General features: G+C 48.0%; 1 protein-coding gene across 12 annotated transcripts in view; it reads right to left on the bottom strand.

Annotated features, from left to right (window-relative positions):
- Nucleotides 1-745: 745 nt before the first annotated feature.
- Nucleotides 746-19917, bottom strand: part of CPEB1 (cytoplasmic polyadenylation element binding protein 1) — a 92500-nt gene continuing 73328 nt past the window's right edge. For 8 of the 12 annotated variants that reach the window (XM_058736454.1, XM_058736450.1, XM_058736451.1 and 5 more), the window contains 9 exons: nt 14866-15092; nt 12898-13150; nt 10579-10692; nt 10222-10326; nt 9194-9330; nt 6119-6317; nt 4582-4676; nt 3974-4054; nt 746-2234 (listed from right to left, as the gene is read on the bottom strand). In XM_058736454.1, the coding sequence (XP_058592437.1) occupies nt 2124-2234; nt 3974-4054; nt 4582-4676; nt 6119-6317; nt 9194-9330; nt 10222-10326; nt 10579-10692; nt 12898-13150; nt 14866-15092 (1322 nt within the window). In that variant the 3' untranslated portion in view covers nt 746-2123. Of the gene's footprint in view, nt 2235-3973; nt 4055-4581; nt 4677-6118; nt 6318-7847; nt 7885-9193; nt 9331-10221; nt 10327-10578; nt 10693-12897; nt 13151-14865; nt 15093-19917 lie in introns of those variants that run through there. The other 4 variants (XM_058736452.1, XM_058736453.1, XM_058736460.1 and 1 more) reach the window with 3 other exon arrangements.

Below are 19917 nucleotides of genomic sequence, written 5' to 3'. Positions count from 1 at the left end.
CCAAAAGGGTGGGCGTGTCTGGTCCTCTGAGGGAGTTGCAGGAGCTTTACCAGCAAAGGCAAACTTCACGGGAGGCTGCTGCCAGCCAGGCCTCGCATTCTTGGCCCAGGGACTCCCGCCACCCACTCCAACAGTGAATTCCTGCACATCTCGCAAAAGGGTTGCTTCAGCGTGCCGGGTTATCTTCCGAAGGATCGGCCCGGCAGCAGGGCCCAGGCACAACCTACCTGGGAAAATCATCAGCAGACTCTCTCACAAATCCTGGGAGTCTGTGATAAAGAGTCCAAATTAACAGGGCTCTTGAAGAGTAGCAAAAAGTAAGTTTCTCCCTCTCAGAAAGGGGTTGGGTCAGCACAGGTGAGTCCAAGAGGATGGGAAGCCTCCCAAGAAGAATCTAGCCCGAGGCTTACAGGGGCAGCTGAGAACAGGGGGCCCGAGCTGTGCCTCCGGCTTCTCCAAGCTGGCTCTGAGGCTGTGAGAAGAGGAGCTCCAAGAAGCTATGTGTGAGGGCTTTCTATCCTTGGACTAAAGCTATCCGCCTGCTTGGAGAGGCGTCTCCAAGGTGCCTTTGACCGTGAACCGACCAAGGAGTACAGACAGGGGCAGGTCTCCCACACGGCCCCGCCCTCAACCCGGGCTGGAACACCACCACGGTAAATCCAAGGAAACAAGGATTTTTACTCTCCAGTCATATGGCCCCTCGGCCCCACTGCTCCCACACCTCAGACAGAGACAGAAGCAGAACTCTGCTGCAACGTGTTTATTATGTGCCAAAAAAACTACACCACAGCTTACTCCACACGTCTGTAGGAGAGTGCAGTCTTGCCTGCATATACTACAATGAGGTAGAGACTTCACACACAGCTTCACAAAACCCACAGAGTAGCTGGGATATGCAACAATGCGACGTCAGCTCAGCAGGAGGGAGGGGGGGGGTATGACACTGGTTCTTTGGCACACAGCTTCCCAAAGAGGGGCAAGTAGGTTTTTTTTTTTTAAAAAAAAAAAAAAAAAAAAAAAAAAGTCAAGTTTTCAACTCCAGTAGCATTTCAGTGACTGCAACTGTTCCTTCATACATTTCTCAACTGAAAGAAATAAGGAAAGTGTACTTGTCCCCTCTGAGAGAAAGGGCTCCTGTGAGCCTTCATCTGCCCCCACCAAAAAGCAGCCCTTTTTTAGCTCAGTTACAAAAGAAAAAAGTCCTGTGACTTTGTGATTAAAAACTTCTATCAACCCTCCCCCCCACAGAAGTGCAACTTAAGAAGGTGCGAGAAACCATTTAAAACTATATACAGCAGCCGCTCAAATACCGTTTATCCGGTCCAGTTTCAAATCCAAAAAAAATTTTTTTATTCTTGGTTGCAAATACCTTGATTTGCAACTGTGAGAAACAGTGACCAGCAGTCCCCCAGACACAGATTTGCTATCATGTTAAAAGCTGCCAGGAAAGAAAAAAAAAAATCTCTTGTTCCAAACGACTTAAAAACTGTTTTAAGGAGTGTAAAAAGGAACCGGTAAAAACCCTCGAGCGTAAAATATGAAATATGATTTTGGTTTAAATGAAGAGCAAAGTCTCCTTGTTGTTTACAGTAAAAAACACCAGCTGAACACTCAGTTTATGCCGTTCAGGTGGGGGTTAAATAAATGGAAAGGCACTGTATGGCAACTGCAAGAACAAACCCAACGAGACCTGCACACCATCACCATCAGTATTGCAAGGAATGTAAAAAAGCGCTTTTAATAAATAAACCTAGATGTAGGCATCGTGTCAATACCTTCCCGACACGTAGTTCTTTTTTTTTTTCTTTTTCCTTTTTTTGTTTTTTTTTTTTGCTTTTCATCGGCAAAATGAGGAACTAAAATCTGGGAAAACTACAGAGTCGCTTGGAGGGTGAGCCGGAGGGTCCTTGCCCTGGCGTACCCCCTGAAAACAAAACCCGACAAAACTCATTGTGCATTAATTAGTGCAGAAACAAAGACAGATTCAGCAAGTGCAAAGGTGACTACGGTTTTCCCTTGTCCTTGGGAAGCCAGCTCCCTGGTCGCCAGGGGCAGGATGGTGCAGGCCGCTGCCTGACCCGCCGGCCTTGGGCGCCACAGGCCACCGGGCACGGCCGGCTCCTCTAGCTGGCATCTCGGTTCTTCTGGTTCCGCATCAGGGGGCTGTGGTGGCGGAGGCCCTCCATGCTGTGCCGCCAATGCCAGCAGCTCCGGCAGAAGTACTTGAAGCACACCTGGTTGGGGGACAGGAAGAGAAGCCACGGCCGTGTTGGCACCAGCGGGAGCTGCGGCCTGTGCCTCCTGTCTGCCCTGGAGATGGAGGAGGGGATTCCTGGTGGTCTCCGTGGAGTTAGAAGACACGGTCTTGGGGAACCTTCTCACCTCTAACACAGAGGCTGGACCAACCGTAGCAAATCCACTAAGTGCCCGACTCGATCAGACACGCCAGCTCCTACTGTGCACAGAGACCCTGCTGGCTCCCCTCACCCCTCCTACCGCCAGGGCTGCTCGTCAGGCCCCCCACCCCTCCGCCTCCTACAGAGCAGCTGTAGCCTACGTGGTTCCGTGTCCTAATACGCTAGGCAACATGCTTCTCTTCACACTGAGGGCAGGTGACTGGGTATGTACCTCAGTCTCGGCCCCCCTCTTGCTAGCTGTGACACCTCAGCCCGCCAGCTTTTCAAGAATTACCTGAAAATGGGGATCATCTGTTAACGATACGGACACATACAAGTCTGCTAGAAGAGGCTGATGCCAGCAATACTCGCTCACTTGTTCTAGGTTTTACCCAACAACCCAAATTTACCTCACACCCTCACTCTGGAGCCTCCAGCTTAACTCTTATCCCCTGGTTCAGAGCCTGAGCAGTAAGCACCACTGGGGGGGGGGGGGGGGGGCGGGGAAGCCCAAGCATGACTGACTGTGGGTGTCTCAACAGGCCCGACTTACCCTAACTCTTGTCAAAGTATGGTACCAGCCAGCAACACTGGACCACTTGGAAACTCATCAGGAATAATGAATTTCAGGTTCCACTCCAAGCCCACTGAATCAGAATCTGCATTTAAACAAAATCCTGGGGGCGCCTGGGTGGTTCAGTCAGTTGAACGTCCGACTCTTGGGTTTCAGCTCAAGTCATGATTCCAGGGTCATGGGATCAAACCCCACATCGGGCTCCACCCTGAGCATGGAGCCTGCTTAAGATTCTCTCTCTCTTTTGGGGCACCTAGGTGGCTCAGTCAGTTAAGCTCCTCACTCCTGATTTTGGCTTAGGTCATGATCTCACACAGTTTGTGAGAATGAGCTCCGCGACGGGCTCCGTGTTGACCGTGAGGAGCCTGCTTGGGATTCTCTCTCCCCACTCCAGTGCCCCTCCCCTCTTGCACTCCCTCTCTTCTCTCAAAAAATAAAAATAAACAAGATCCTCAAGTGATGTGTGTTTATTAACACCTGAGAAACACTGCCCCAACACATCCACATCCCTGCTCCCACCCAGGAACATTCAACAGAAAGCTGCCCATTTCTCACAACTGTGAATATAAACCAGGGACAAACACAAGAGTGCAGAGATTCACAAGTACAGAAGGGGTTCCTGAATAGGGAAAAATCAGTCGAGAAGGCCTGTGTTAGAACTATGGTACCTGGTCACAGGTGCTGCTGACCACACCCACCCAGCTTCCTTTCATCCACCAACACCCCCTGCTGGCCTCGGGATGACACTGCACACAACACCCCAGGCACAGGGAAGGCCAGCGTATCAAGACTGGACTCAAAAGCTTTCCCAAGAGTTTTCCATCAAGCTATCAAAGTGTATCCCTGCTCTCACCATCAGAGAACATTACCGCTGCCTCTTCTGTGCTCTTAGACAATCGCAAGGTACCTGAGAGCACCAACCTTCTAGTGACAAATGTTACAGGACAATTTTTAATTGAGGGTAGGTACTTCCTAGACATCTGGAGTGCCCCAGGGGACTCACCTGATCTCGACAGAAGAAAGGACCAGGCTGAGAACTGCAGATATGACACAGAGAATCTTCTAGGTAGGGGTCAATCTGAACCTGCACAAAGCAAACCAGGAGAACGAAGTGGTTCTTCTCACCAGGAGGCCAACGAGCCAAAGGAGAAGGGACATTACCGGGCAACAGTAGTACAGGATGTTTACTGTTTTAAAGGTGAGAACTGCAGGGAGAGAGTGTACAAACACAGCCCCCAGAGGACAGATTCACACGTCCCCCAGAGCTGGCTGGCAGGCTCCACAACATGAGTCTCTGAAACTATACGCCAGCATTTGATCACCCAGCAACAGGTAAGCATTCAGAGGACGCAGGTCAGGTTGGAGAATGGGAAGCCAGCTGCCCAGCATTGCCAGTCAAATACCCAGTGAGGGAAGACACCCCACATACTGAAAAGGCTCAACAATCCCAGCTTCTCTCCCTCCTGAGCCTGCCATCGCCAAGCCACTCCCAACCCCAGCCTTCACCTGAGTGCCCAGGAGCTTGACCCACTGCCTGGGCACCCGCAGCACACAAACAGCTTTGGTCTCAGGCCTGCCCTGGGTAGTAAAGGCTCAGACCAGCACACTCACCTTCTTGGTGAACTTGGTGGTTTTGATCTCCACAAAAGCAGCGCTGACTGCTTTCAGGTAACTGCGTTGGTTATTGAAAGTCACACGACCAGATCCTAGAACAAGAGAACAAACCTCCCTTCTAGCCAAATTCTCCCAAATGCTGCTTGTCAACACTGAAGATACCGTTTCTAGACCAGGGCCGTGAGACAGAAATATAATAGGAGATACTTACATAATTTTAAGTCTCCAAAAGCCACATTTAAGTGAAAAGTGGTGGAATTTTTATAATTTATTTAACCCAATATATCCAAAATATTATCATTTCAACATGTGGCACTAGCTGTATTTTAAACACACAGCAACCACACTTATCGGACAGTGTAGTTATAGACCACGGTGGCACAAACCACTCAGGAATGGGGAAGGATTCACAGACTGATTTGGGGAGGAAAGAGGGGCGCCTGGTGACTCAGTAGATCGAGTATCTGACTCTTGATTCTGGCTCAGGTCAGGATCCTAGGTTTGTGGAATGGAGCCCTACATCCAGCTCCATGCTGAGCATGGACCCTGCGTAAGATTCTCTCTTTCCCTCTCTCCCCCTCTCCCCCTCCCCAGTCACACATCTCTCTCTCAAAAACAACAACAAAAAGAACAAAACTCACAAGAAAACAAACAAAAAGAAGCGGGAAGGAAGAGACCCCTCTGGCACAGGCAGATACACAAAGAACACCTGTGTACAGGTGACACAGCAGGCACCTCTCCGGGCCAGGAGGCAGCCTCATCCTGACTAATGCTGCCCCTGCCCCCGCAGCCTCTGACTCCCTGTCCTCAGTCTGCAGCACAGCACTGATGAGCACACGGTGCTCCTTCCTCATCAGATTCAGTGTGGGTGGGCAGACTAAACATCTGGGGAAGTGGGTTAGCCAGGTCTTGATCAAAAAGTTCAGGCTCTGCTCCCCCTCCGAACACCACCAAGGTCACTCTGCTAGGACTGGAGAATGAATCTCCTTTCTCAGGGGGGCTGACCCAAAACCCAGCATTTAGGCCTGCAGACTCCCCTAAGCTAGGACGCCACAGGCCATGACTACACGCTGTTGCTCGAGTCAATCGGTGTCGTCCCTCAGCCTGACCCTGGTCTCTGACCCTAGAGACAAGGCCACTTTTCAAGAACTCTTAACAACAACAACAACAACAACAACAACAACAAAAACAGGCAAGTTCAGGGAAGTCCTGGCCTTTTAATGAAAGATTACCTGTTGTCTGTCCCAGACTGGTTTAGTTTCCAAGTAAAGCTCCTATGTCATTTTCCCCTCCTATCACTTCCTATGTTCCCCTACCACTTTCTCCCCGTTCAAGGGAAGTGGTAGGGAGAGAGGTAGGCACAGACGGTCAGTACTGGTGGCTTATCTAGAAAAAGATGCTATGCTGCTCATCTATGCTCATCTGCAGACCTGGGTCAGGCCTCCCTCTCCATTCCCATGGGAAGTATTACAGTCTTGGTCTAGCACAGTCCCAGGGGCCACCAAGCTTTCCCACACAGAAGTGGGACACTTACCAATGGGATACTTGTGCTTATCTGTGTCAATCCCAGCATACACCACTCCACCAAATAGGTCGTTCAAGATGGCTGCCAGGGCCTCGGCGTTGAGCATCCCGTGCAGGGCACCAACAAACACCGTCCTGCTGGGGTCAAGTCTCTGAGATGGGCTCCGGACAAAGTTGCTGTCAGCCAAGACCCAGGGGATCACCTGCACCTGGAAACCACCCAAAGGTGTATCAGCCCCAGCCAGGAGCCAGAGAGAGACAGGCTCTTATACCGTGAGGCGCATGCTCGGGAGATGCTCAAACGGACTACCAAGACCCATCTAGTGGGGGAGGTGTACTGCCCAGTCCCAGGCACACAGGCACTTGGCAGCCACCTCACCAGACCCAACCAAAGCTGCATTTTACTGAGTCTTTGTGTCCAAAATGGGGAAAAGAAGCGCAAGAGCAGTCGCTCACCCTGGAGAACAAGCACAATGGTACCCAACAGTCACACCCAGGAACCTAGCACTCTGTCACAACCTTCAACCGTGTGGTTCCAGCAGAGGACCACAGTCACTGATCAACAGAGATCACGAAGGACTCAGAAACCGAAGGACAGAGCTGGATAGGGAGCTCTGGGGATACTCAAGGTACCACCGTGAGACAGCTCCTGGCCCAATGTGCGCAGCAGCAGGCGTGCCAGGAGCAGTGAAGTGACCAGAGAGATGCAGGTGGCAGTCTAACAGAGCAGCGACACACCAGGGCAAGAGCTGACTGGGTCCTTTACCTCTGAGTCCCCTGAGCCTAGAACAAACTCTGGCATAGCAGGTAGAGAACTCCACAAGGAAGGGAGCGGACAGACGAATGCTGTTTTTGGAAAGGTAGATCTGTGAAAATCCCACAAGTCTCAAAGCAGAAAGAGACCGGAGGCAGAAACCAGTAGCTGGGAGGACAGGTGAGAAAGACGTGGAGGAGGCTGGTGGCACTGGGCACACAACAGGCCGAGACCAAGAAGATTCTTCAACAGAGGGGTCAGACCGCCTGGGCATGGTGGGAAAGCGAAGAATCGGCGCTGATGGGGTCCAGGCCTAAAAGACCTTAATAAGCATCTGACTGGGGGGAGCTCACTTCACTGGAAGATGAAAAGCCAATTTTGCTTCTTCCACCCCCATGGACAAGTATCACAGTCTTGGTCTATATCCCAAGGGCCAGCAAGCTTTCCAAGCTTTTCCTTACACTAAACACAAGAGTCTAGGATTATAGGACATCCTCAAGAAAGGCCCCATGGGAAGGTGGGGCTCATGGAGGACGTGAGTCTGGGTCTAAAAGTGAGAACAGAGCCACAGGAGTGAGTCGTTTAAGTGACAGGGAGAGATGAGAAGAGGAGGGAGTTCAATGCCGACCGCACTGGGGGCAGGGAGGGGACACAAGGAAGTTAAGAGTCTGAGAGGAAGGAGAACCAGGACAGCCTACAGCCAGTACATCAAAGACAGACATGTAATCACTGCAAGGGAATGAGGCAGAACAGGAGACAAGGAAGTTGTCAGCAGGGGCACAGAGGCGGCTCAGGGGGTCTGTGGTATGGCCGTGGCAGCCTCTCCCTGTGAAAGCAGGGGACAGGGACGAAGGAGCGTGTTAACCAAGCCCTGGAGTGTAACAAGGTGGGAGAGCAACATGGGCCCCACACAGCGACAAGACAGCAGTGCCGCACTGAGGAAAGCAGTGTGGTGGGTCTCTGTGCAACAGGAAGACAAACTTACCCTGTCACTAAGAATGTGAACTAATACCAGGAAACATCTATAAAACAAAGAGTCAGCTTTGTTACTTCCAATATTTATTTTAAATCCGATGTGACCATCTCAGTAGCTCCCCCCGCCCCGCCCTTTACCCTACAGATTTTACTTTCTGGAGCAGTTTTAGGGTTCACAGCAAAACTGAGCTGACAGTACAGAGCCCCATTTCCTTGCCGCCTCACCGCATGCACAGCCTCCCCTGATATTAGCATCCCCCACCAGAGAGGTACCTTTGCTACAAGCAGTGAACCTTTATCAATACATCACTAGCCCCCCAAAGTCCACGGTTTACATTAGAGTTCAGTCTTGGTGTCTGTTGTACATTCTAGGAGTTTCCACAAATGTGTGATGACATGATTGCACCATTACAACAGAGTAGTTTCACTGCCCTAAAAATCCCCTGTGCTCCACCTATGCATCCCTCCCTTCCCCCTGACCCCTAGCAACTGCTGATCTTTTTATTAAAATAGGCATTTCACATTTCCCTCGTATACACAAGGAAATGAAGTTTCAGATATATTAAATATCTAGTCCAGTGTCACCAAAGTGATGTTCTCTGGAACCACATTAAAAAACAACAACAACAACAACAACACTGATTCCTCAACGCCAAACTTCCTCTGACAAGTGGTTTTCAAGCATCAACTGCTAGCACCATTGGGGAGCGTGGTCCGAAGTGGAGAATCTGTAGCTTCTCCCAAACTGATTCAGTAAGTCTGAGACAGGGCTCAGGAACGTGCAGTGAGGGCTGCAGGTAGAGTACCTATGCTAGAGACCCATGATGCTCAGGGCACAGGCAGACACGGCCAGGAGCAGGAGAGGCAAAAGGAGAGAGAAGTGTATGGAGGAACGTACACAGCTAATGAAGCCCCGAATGGGAGTGCAGAGGTGATCCACAGATGGTGTGGGCCAAAGAGGAATTTACCCGCCAGAGACAGGAAGGTTGCAAGGCACAGCCTGACGGCAGGTCTAGGAAGAAACAGCTGTAGATTATCAGTTAAACCCAAGTGGAGAAAGCTGTTGTTTTCATTTCTAGGACTAGAGGTTTGGGACAGAAGTGTTGGCTGGAGTAAGGGCTGGGACACAGCCTGATCACCACAGGCAGGAGCACACATACACCTCTGAGGACCAAAGATTTTTGTTTTTCTAACACAACAGAGTATCTTGCTGTATTTACTGTAAAACAGGAGGAGCAGCCTTTTGGCCGCAACAAGAATCCTCATCCAGCAGCCTGCATATTCACCCACCTGTGGGAGACCCACTGCCTCATGCACCAACTACCCCGACCCAGAGAGGACCCCGGGCTAACACACCTCCTTGCAGCGCATCCTTCGGCTGGACATCTTGAAGTAATATTCACTCAGGCCATCTGGGCTCAGCGGGTCATGAGAGCAAGCCTGAAGCAAGGCCCGGACAGACTTCTCTAGTTCGAAGACCAGATACACATACCCTATTTCCAATAAAAGGAGAAACTGCATTAACATCTCTCAGGTGGTTACTCCTCAGTCTTGGTTTTGCAGTAGGGAGTTTTGTCCAGGAGAAAGAGTCTCACGTGTAAAACACATTTCTGTCCCACTCCTGCAGAGTCTCTGAATGGAAGCACTTTGCTGTGTCAGATGGCCAGGCCATGGGAGGGAGAAGCACATCGTCTCCCACCTGAGTGAAGGAAGGGACCAGCAAGGTGGGACACAGGATCCCATCATAACCACGCAGCCATCCGTCCCAGGGCACACAGCATGTTCTGGTCAGCAGAGCCAGGCTGTCCTGGGGGCAGGATGGAGGGCAGGTCTGTGGCCAGCCTGCTGGGCCATGGAGATATTGCTTTAAAAGCCTAGTTAGACCAGTGGTTCAGTTTATCGGAACATTTTCAGTGAAGATGGGGCAGAGTGAAAATAGCACCTGCTCCTTTCTACAGGGAAGGGATCTCATTTCAGACCAGTGAGGAGTCAGATGCTTGGTCCTCATTCCTGCCAACTCCAAAGGGATCTCAGAATTAGGTCAAGGCAACAATGTAACTGGGCAAGAAAGGCAGGCAAAGGAAAGCTTTTCAGACGCTTCATTTTGAGAGGAAAGTAGCTGCCGGGGTTCAGGTTTGAAGGGAAGTGCACGAGGAAGTTTCCCAGACAGCTCCAACTGCAGTGTCAATGTGGACTGATGGAACATTAGCTCAGAGGAAGCAGAAGGATGTGCCAGGTTGAAGAGAAGTGCTGTCAACCCAAAGTTCTGTGCTCGGGAGTACCCAAACCATGTTACCAGCATGCGGCTGGGACATACCAGCATCCCTCAGTGCAATTACATACTAGGGAGGGGAAAAAAAAATCTCCTACCATGTCTGTATTACCTTTAGGCATATTACCTTTGGGAGGACACCGGGGGTGCTTGCCATCCTTACCAGGCCACTCCACACTCAAAGAGCCAAACACACGGAAGGTGTTAATCAATCCAGCTGCAAAGCGATGGAAAAGAATGGCAGAAACTGAGGCACCACTCTCCCCAGGAAGGCCCAAGCACAGGATCATCGGCATTCTTCCCCCAGACTTCCCTCCCTTGACAAACAATTCGGAAGTGATCTTGGGTCCCAGGTGATGGGTGTAAGCACCAGACAGAAGCAATATGGGAGCCACAGGTTTAGGTCCAAGTTTAATGCTCTAGAGAGACATGCCCCACCCTCAAGTAGGAGGTCTCAGAGGCAGCTCACCTTCCGTAATATCCCAAGGAACACCTCCTAGGAACACTTTGCAGGAGTAGATGGGGTTCTTATAGTTCCGGGGAGGAAGCTGGCCGCTCCAGGTACAGGTTGCTTCATTCACAGCTTTGGTTGACAACAGAGACGACAAAGAGAGAAAGAAACCGGTCAGAGTCAACAAAGTCATTGCTCCTTTCTGGGATGAACTCATCTGGGGAGAGCTACACAGGCCACAGTCCTAGCCTGGCTGCTGGGAGAACATCCACCAGTATTCGGAAAGGCAAGGAACCTTACACCTCATCAAACCAGTTGGCCCAGTAGGACAATTCTAAACCACTACTTCTGTCTCCATTAGAACAGAGAGGAAAGGCAAAGCAGCTATGTAGGGTAAAAATGATCACGACCCAAGCTATTTTCAAACATATAACTGATAAGCTAACCACAAAGCAGTTTTACCTAGTCATGGCTTACAATACTAATGGATTTAAATTTCTAATTGCTTTAAAATAAACAGAGCAATCTTGTATACAATGTTCTACAGACTTACTGGTCCAAACTGGCCTTCTCCCTAAATATTCAAATAAGGAACATTCTATTGTTCTCCTGTCTGCACTCTGAACTTATCAGTCACAGAAGTCAGGACCACTGCCAGTAAAAGCCACCACTAGCAACCCAAAAGACAAGAACGTCTCAACTGCTCCCTGCATCAGAACCATGTCCCATCACTGCCAGAGCTGTCTCCATGGCACCTGGACAGACACTGGGCCTTCCTTGATGCCAACACTATAAGATAATGTTGATTTTTCCCCAACTACTCTGCTTCCTGTTTATACCAAATCCAAGTTTGTCTAAACCCATTGTGAAGTTTCTCTGACAACACCCCGTTAAGAAACCTTTCTTGCTGGACAGAGTAGGAACTATCTTCTGTGTGGCCTCTTCTGATAACTTCTAGAGGCCTCTTTGTTCTTGGCCTCTCAGCTCAGCCTTCTCTCTTTAATCATGCCCGCCACTCAGTCTGTACCTTTCCAGATCAGGGACTAGTCTCAGTGGGGACTGGCTAATCCTTGCCCATTTTACTCCTTCGGCAATGGGGCAGATAGCCAGTGAAATGAACCATCATTTCCATTCAGGACAATGACGTGGAAGCTCATTCCTTAAAAGGCCAATGTGTTGCTACGCCAAGAACTTGGGCACCATCAGCAATATTTCACAAACAAAAACATAAATCAATATAACGGCCTCATCCAGGAGTAAGGTAATGTCATTCCAAAAACAATGGCATTAGTACAAACATGGGTTGCCAAAACCATTATGTGAACAGGGCAGCAGGACTATCAGAGGAGAATGAGATCAGGCCCAGCTCCGTGACTGGAAAGACAGACATCTGAAGCCACCAGAAACAAATGGATGGAGAAACTCAACACTCACTTATAGTCCTCAACTCCAGAACCTTAGAAGAACAGTTGGTGAACAACACCTCCCTGAAGCCTTAGTCAAGAATGACTTATTAAGACCCATTTACTTCCAACTACTGGTAAAAGATGAAGAATAGATTCAATGCATGTTTAAGGTCATTTATTTTTTTTTTTTTTTTTTTTTTTTTTTTAACATTTTTTATTTATTTTTGGGACAGAGAGAGACAGAGCATGAACGGGGGAGGGGCAGAGAGAGAGGGAGACACAGAATCGGAAACAGGCTCCAGGCTCCGAGCCATCAGCCCAGAGCCTGATGCGGGGCTCGAACTCACGGACCGCGAGATCGTGACCTGGCTGAAGTCGGACGCTTAACCGACTGCGCCACCCAGGCGCCCCATGTTTAAGGTCATTTAAATGACAGAAGCTAAGGGTTCCTGAGAGAACCTAAGGGTTCCTTACCTTAGAGGCTGACACGTGGACCCATTACCCAACAGAGCATCCCTCAGGGGAAGAGAGCTCTAGCAGGGGTTATGTCTGACAGGTCTTTGAATTAGAAAGGGGAGAGGTAGACAAAATTCTGGGCATCACTTCCAGGATTCCTCCTGAAGACACCCACCCATGAAACAACCAAAAGCAACACTAGTACTCAGCCAATCTCCACAAAAGAGCACAACTGGGAAATGGGTCCAACTCTATATGAGCACAGCTTCTTTCCTCTCTGCTCAGCCTCAAAGAAGTTCCTGAGTTTTTGTCCCATTAGCACTCACTCCACGGAAGAGACCATTCTTTGCAGATCCAGAGACCTCAACACACGACCAAGTCCTCTTCTGGACAGTTCAGTCTGTGAACTAAGGTCACTTACTCTCTGTGCCCAGAATGAGGCCTCAGGCCCCCACAGGGTGACAGCCACACTCACCTGCAGCTTGCCGGTGCAGCCTGGCCTCTCTCTCTATGCTGAAGGGGTCTTTGGGAGCTTCGAGGAGGTCCCAGGATGGCCACACAGAAGCTCCAGGCCACCTCTTTGATGCACTGGTTGGGGAGGGGCTGACTGCAGCGAGAGCAGCTTGCTCTTGGTCCATCCGGGACCCAACCCCCATCTTTAAAGGGTCTCTGGCACCACCCCCTGTCAGGGACAGGAAGGGCAGAGGAGGGGAAATGCGAAGGCTTGACTGGGGGAGGAAAAAGGAAGATATAGGTTTTTAAAGGACAGTTTTGTTATAAAATAATCACACTACAGAAATTATGAAAAAAAATACCATATAGCTCTGACATTTTCTTTCAGACTTTCTTCCCATGCATTTTTAAGATTATACTGAATTTAAACAAATTCTTTTCTCCCAACTCAACTTTTTTTTTCATATTGCCAGGCAGTCTTCATAACAATTTTTAATTAATTTATGATATTCTATTTAGGGAACAAGCTACATTTCACTAACCTATTCCCCTGTTAAACATTCAGACACATTCCAAGTTTTCAGGATTATAAATAAAAACCTGAAGTATGTATAGCTTCTTCTAATTTTGTGTTGGTTGTGTTTTTGTCCGATTCCTACATGGAGAATGCCAAAATGCTTTCTATAAGGGTTCTGTGTTCTATCAGAAATGTGGAAGAGAATGGGTTTCACTGTAAGCCTGTGTCAAGGCTCTATTACTAACTTAAGCAGGTAAAAATAATACTGCATTATCAAAAAAACCAAATAACTCAATATTTCCTAAATAGAGGCTTTGCCTCTATTTACCTCTTCTGTGAGCTTTCTGCCCATATCCCTTCATCAGTTAGCCTTTGGGGTAGGGTATCTGAGAAAGTTCTTCAAACAAAATCCCAAACTGTTAAGTCAGTTATGAAGTAAATTTCCAAGACTGAGCTCCATCTAAATTAACATAAGTAGAACTAGAAGCAACTAACCCCATTTTATAGGGGAATAAACTACAGCCCAGATCATTGAAGGGACCTGCTTGTGGTTACCCTTCTGGAAACATGGCCTAAACATAAAATCAACAAGCAGTGCAAACAAGGCCAGCTCTCATATTCTAGGACAGGCTGACAGGTGACAAGGTGGGTCCTCCTAAAAGGTCATGCTATGGATAGGAAACTAGCCACATCCAACGTTGCCAATCCTGGATAGAGAAGAGCAGAGGGCAGGAAAATAAGCCTTCTTATTTGTTCAACAGTCAGGTGGGGAGTGGGGTTGGCAGCACAGAAAGTCAGGCTCAGAAGGCTCCTGATAATTGCATTTTATTTTAGGATGCTTTCTCACTGCCATGCCCATATATTTACTTCTACTGTCCCCTATTCCTCATCTATTCTAATCCACCTGCCAGCTCCACTTAGCACTGGTGCCACACACGTCGCACGTAACCATGGATAAGGAGCATGTAGTACATAAATTAACTCAAGGCAACATTTAACAGATTCATCACAGCCTCAGATTGAGACGTGGCCTGGGTCAGTAAAGAGAATGTGGGAGCTACAGTCAGTCTGATCTGGATGGAAATCCTAGCTGATAATTACTAATGTAATTTTTAAAACCATCACTTAAAAATTCTGAGGTAAAACATGTAAAAGTATGTAAACCATACACACAGTTTCGAGGCTAAAGAAAATGACCAAGCAGGTCAAGAAACAGAGCAACGCCAAGACTCCCAAATTAACTTTTGAAATTAACTATTTCTCCAAACTCTTGGAAGTATCTTGTGAAAAGAGAGTTGGCAGCTGGGGTCCTGAAACGGATCGCTCTGTGAGCACACAAGGCATCCTCCTCTCCATTGAGAAGTTCCATACACGCACACAGTGGCCTCCACCTCCTGCCTGCATTCTGGCAGACACACTTCCCTTTTTACACTCACTTGCCTTGCCCACCCCACTCCCCAACAAGTTACGTACAATCAAATCTGAGAGATGATCCGATCCAGAACTGAAGCCACTGGTGTCTGAGTCAGAGGGGCTGCTAGAACGTGAGTCCAAGATGGGCCGGGTGTCTAGGCGGGATCCTCTAACTGAGGGTGCTGGAAACTTGTCCACCAAGTCAGATCCAAGGGGGTCTAGAGGCAGGAAGCTCAAGGGGGGTTTCCCCAGGACATTGCCCAGTGGGTTGTGGAGCATGCTCAGTACTAGGAGAAAAAGAAATAAGGAGGTCTCATGACATCTTCGTTTTCTTCCCAGTCAACAGTCCTTCCCTTTTCTCCCACCCAACAAGATACACAAAGGCACAACCTTGGAAACATGGCAGAACCATCACTAGAGTATAACAAGTAGACAAATCTCCAACACCTACCACGGCCAACCAGGGCCCATTAGAGGTAGTTATACGACAGCTTTTTGAAGACCAAAGTTCTTGCTGTGACAGCAGCAGCAAAACTGCTCTCTGCCACCCAGACTTAAGGGTCAGTAACAGTATCTGGGAAATGTGCCAATGGGGACCCTGGTCACAGCTGCTATTAATATCTGAATACACACATCCATGTTGCCTCAGGAGACACCTTCAGAACCATTAGGAAGCCCAAGCCACACTCCCTCCTTACTGCCTGCCAACACATTTATTCAAAGAATTCCCACCTTTTTTTTTTTTTTAATGTTTACTTTTGAGAGAGCACAAGTGGGGGAGGGTCACAGAGAGGAGGAGATACAGAATGTGAAGCAGGCTCCAGGCTCTGAGCTGTCAGCATAGAGCCTGACGCGAGGCTTGAACCCACGCACCGTGAGATCATGACTTGAAGTCGGACACCTAACCAACTGAGCCACTCAGGCGCCCCAAGAATTCCTAACACTATATAGCTAAAATATACAATTTCAGGACACATCCCACAAGTCTGGTTCAGAAGGAGCAGGTCTTCTTGCCAGAGAAGTTCCCTTATGCCATGTTCCTGCATATACAGACTCTCTCCTATACACCCTGAACTTCAGACACTGAGGATGGAGCAGAATGACAGATGGTTAAGCCCACTCTGGCTTAAGATAAACCTGGAATGGAACCCGAGGTCAGCACCACCTCTCCATGGCTGTGTGCTCCGGGAAGCAGAGTCCTCGTTTTCTCACAGCCATCACGAGTGGAGCACCAACTATTTCATAATACCATCAGGAAGGTTCAATAACTAGACAGCAGATGGCAAGTGCTCAGCAGAGCAGTGCCCAGCACACGGTAAACATTTAAATACCGAACATCAAAAAAAGAGTGAAGCAAAGGCCAGAAGAGATGAGAGAGGTAAAGTGGACAGAAGAGAACATTTTTCCACCCATGGCCTTGAAGAATTAAGGAATCCAAAGGAAAGCACACACCTTTCTATCCATGAGGAGGAGGAATAAACACGTTTGCCACGGAGCATGGTGGCACGAAGGCTAGGGAAGAAGCATTAATCCAATACTGTTTCCATCTGAAGAAAGGGGAAAACATCCACCCCAAATGGCTGTGAGGTGAAACCAAAGTAACATGCTGAAGTGTGCATTAAGTGCTTCATAGATGGTGGCTGTGACTGGCTCCCCTCACTGGTCAGGGAGTGAAACACAGGTCACCAGGGTGGGTTTCCTCTCCGGTTCCAAGCTAGACTGAATGCCTGCTGGGGGCTGTGCTGAGTCCCAAGAGGCAGGAATAAACCTCTTCAAACATGAAGTCAAAGTGAAAGCATGCTTTCAGGGAACCAGACACACATGCCATTCAGCCCGCTCTCTTTTAGCCAAATGGCCTCCCTTTCAGATAAAGATAAGGCAAGTGTATCTTTAAATGCAGAGGATACTGCGGATATGTGTATTTTATTCTGACAAATACATCCTTGAATTTTAAAGAAACTGTTATACTGGTCTCCAAAGGGGGTGTATCATTTTACATTTCCCCCTGCAATGATAAGGGTTTCAGTCCCTCCGCATCCTGGCCAATACCTGTTATGACCAGTCTTTTTAATTCTAGCCAGTTTAATAGGCATGTGTGTTGAGGATGGGGGAAGCTGTACCATATGCAGCAAGGAGTCCATTAATTTATTACTTTGTGTTTTTAAGGAAACATTCTTTTAACTAGGACTTTGAAAGCAGTTTCCTAAGCACAAGCTTATAACTGTATGTTGAAAGTGTCTCTCAATGTTTGGACTCTGACATCCACCAGAAATAGTCCTTGTCAAAATTCTCAAATACTCTTGACAAGCCCCTCCCTCACCGAAACACAAAATCAAAGCCCCTGAGCTCATGTCCTGAGAAGGCAGGAGGTGTGAAGATTTATTCCAGGCTCCTTCTGGGTGCTGCAAAACCTGGCATAAAACCTCTGGAAACTAACGGATCATACACATCGGCCTTACACGTGGTACCAATGCCCTGGAGGGTCTCCTCTTTCTTCACATTTTACAAACCTAAGTTCACAGCGTGCTGAATAATGAGGTAGTAATCAAATTACACAGACCTTTGAAAAACAAGTTAGAGCACTGAGACTTCATCCTGAAGGCACCTGGCAGATACTGAAGAGCTTCTAGGGGGATGACAAAGGAGGCTGATCGGGTAAACTCAGCAAGGCCACACCTGCACCCAGGGCCCAACCCAGAGAGACAGCACTTAAACTCGACGGGCCCTTCTCTCCACTGGACCCATACGGGGCTATGAAGGAGGAAACAAGACAAGAGCTGATGGAAATAGCAACACAGGAGATGAGTGACGGGTCATGTAGTACAGGTGAAAGACCAAAGCAGGTCAACAGAGTTGAAGCAAATGGAAAACCAGCAATTTCAACGTGCTGACAGCTACAACAGAGGTGAAGCGGCAGACAGGATGAACAGTGAGGACTGAGCTTTCAGGATGGTAAGATAATGTGTGACCACCGACTGGCTGATGTGCAGTGTGGAGTCTAAAAAATTGACTAGGTCGCCCATATGGGTATCAAAGGGACTCATGGTGATAACTGAGCCTGGGGTTAAAGTAAACAAATATAAAACAAATACTGACATCTTCAGAGGAGAAAAGGACTGGGAAACTAGTAATGAGGAACAGAAAGAATGACCCTGAGATAAATGGTAAATTCAGCTTGGAAGAATGTCTATCTTCCACTGGACAAAACAGTACCCTCAAGTAAAAGCCCTCAGCAAGTGCAGAGGTTAGAGGGAGCACTCACCAGAGAGCAACAAGACAGAAAGCAGTGTGCTAACCCTGGGAAAAGGGGTAGCACGGTAGGGAGCTCTAGAAGTTGTTAAGGGAAAACGCAGAATAAGGCAGCACGCAGAAAAAAGCTCAAGGGAGGATGGCTGGCCCAGAGGGCTTGTGTCTGGGGCTATCAAGGACAACAAATCGAGGCCATAGTAACTGAGTCTTTCACCCAAGGTTTTTAAGAAAAAAAAAAAACGTGCATTTGAAAGAGTCAAAAAGCAAACTGGGATGCCACTGGAGACCACTTTCATCATTCATGTCAATTTCCGTTCACTACTGTGGTGGTGCCTCCATTCTACAAGCCACAAATTCATCCACCTCAACCCACATGCAATTTTTTCTTAACTATGCCCACAAAGATATCTGGAGGCTTTGTCAAATTCCCATGTCAAAGCTAGGAATTAGGTCTACAGCACTCCTCTAAATGTGATAATATACCTGTCTAAAAAGATAAAGGCATGACAACCCATGTTGGCCACTAATGAACTCCACTTCCTTAAATGCGCATGGCTCATAGTCAATCGTCTGTTCTACAATCTGGACCAGGTTCCATCAAGCTCCTACTACTTGCTAATAGCAACTTCCATTTACTGCACATATAGCATGTGCTAGACACTTTGTTAGAAGCACTTATACCTGAAGGTAAATAATCTTCACTGAATCCTAAGAAGTGAGTAATATTACCCCATCTTAAAGAGAGGATCAAGGATCAAGGCTCAAAGGGCAAGCATTTGTGTAAGTAACAGCTAGTGAATGACAGAGTGGGACCTAATTCTGATTCTGAGTTGTATTTCCTATAATGCACCATTCACTAGCTACCTTTAATACTCAGGACTTTACATCTTTTTGTCTTCATGTTCTTGACACCTCTCTTTGTTCAAATTCCTTTTAAGACCATCAACTACTGACAAAGCTCTCTCGCCTACCAAAGGTCAGTGCCTTGGGATCTAAATCATCCAGGCCTTGAAACTTCTCTAGAACCTTGCCACTGTAGGAACTCATTAAAAATGCAACGTGGGCCCCACTCCAGACCTACTGAATCAGAACCCGCGCTCTGAACAAGATCCCCAGGAGGTCGGTGTGCACATTAAAGTGTGAGAAGCACTCATCTAGAAAAACCTGAGGCTTGCTACATCACTCTTCTAATCAGTCCCCCTTACCATGCCCCAGAAACCTTTGATATGTCATTATTTCTGCAGGTTATTTAAACACAGCTCTTATAGCATAATGGCAACTAATACCTAAAAGAAAAAAAGCAAGGCGGCTATAGGACATTTCCCAAAGAGTCTGGTCTCAGGAAACACTAGTTGGGTGCAGGGTGAGGAGTAGGGAGGACAGAGGGAGAGTGACAGTAAGCAGGAACAAACAGAGTATAAAAGAGTGGTATAGATTGTGGTAATATAGTCTCAGAAAGAGTGATGACCGGAACAAGGCGAACATTGTGAAAAATATTCAAGACAACCAAAATTCTCTGTAAGCTCATACTGAGCAAAAACCAAGGGAGGTAGGGCCTACTGCTTGGGGCAGACACCACCTGCTAAGACAGAAGAAGGAAGAGGAAAGTGCTATGAAGGATCCAACTGGGTTACCTGACAAAACTGGATTATGAACAACAGTTTAAGTATTAGATCAACTTTAAGTTGAATGCAGTTGAGAACTGTTTTGTCACTTATGAACATATTTAAGTACAATAATGTGCAAATGATAAAGGTAAATGTCAGCAATAAGAGAATCTGGGGATGCCTGGGTGGCTCAGTCAGTCAGCTGGTCAGCTCGAGTCACGATCTCACATTGCAGTTCATGGGATTGATCCCCCTG

Source organism: Neofelis nebulosa, chromosome 7 (genome assembly GCF_028018385.1).
Source record: "Neofelis nebulosa isolate mNeoNeb1 chromosome 7, mNeoNeb1.pri, whole genome shotgun sequence".
In the NCBI taxonomy this organism is placed as follows: Eukaryota; Metazoa; Chordata; class Mammalia; order Carnivora; family Felidae; genus Neofelis; species Neofelis nebulosa.
The sequence above is the reverse complement of the archived record's forward strand: the minus strand, read 5'-3'. Positions and strand labels throughout refer to the sequence as shown.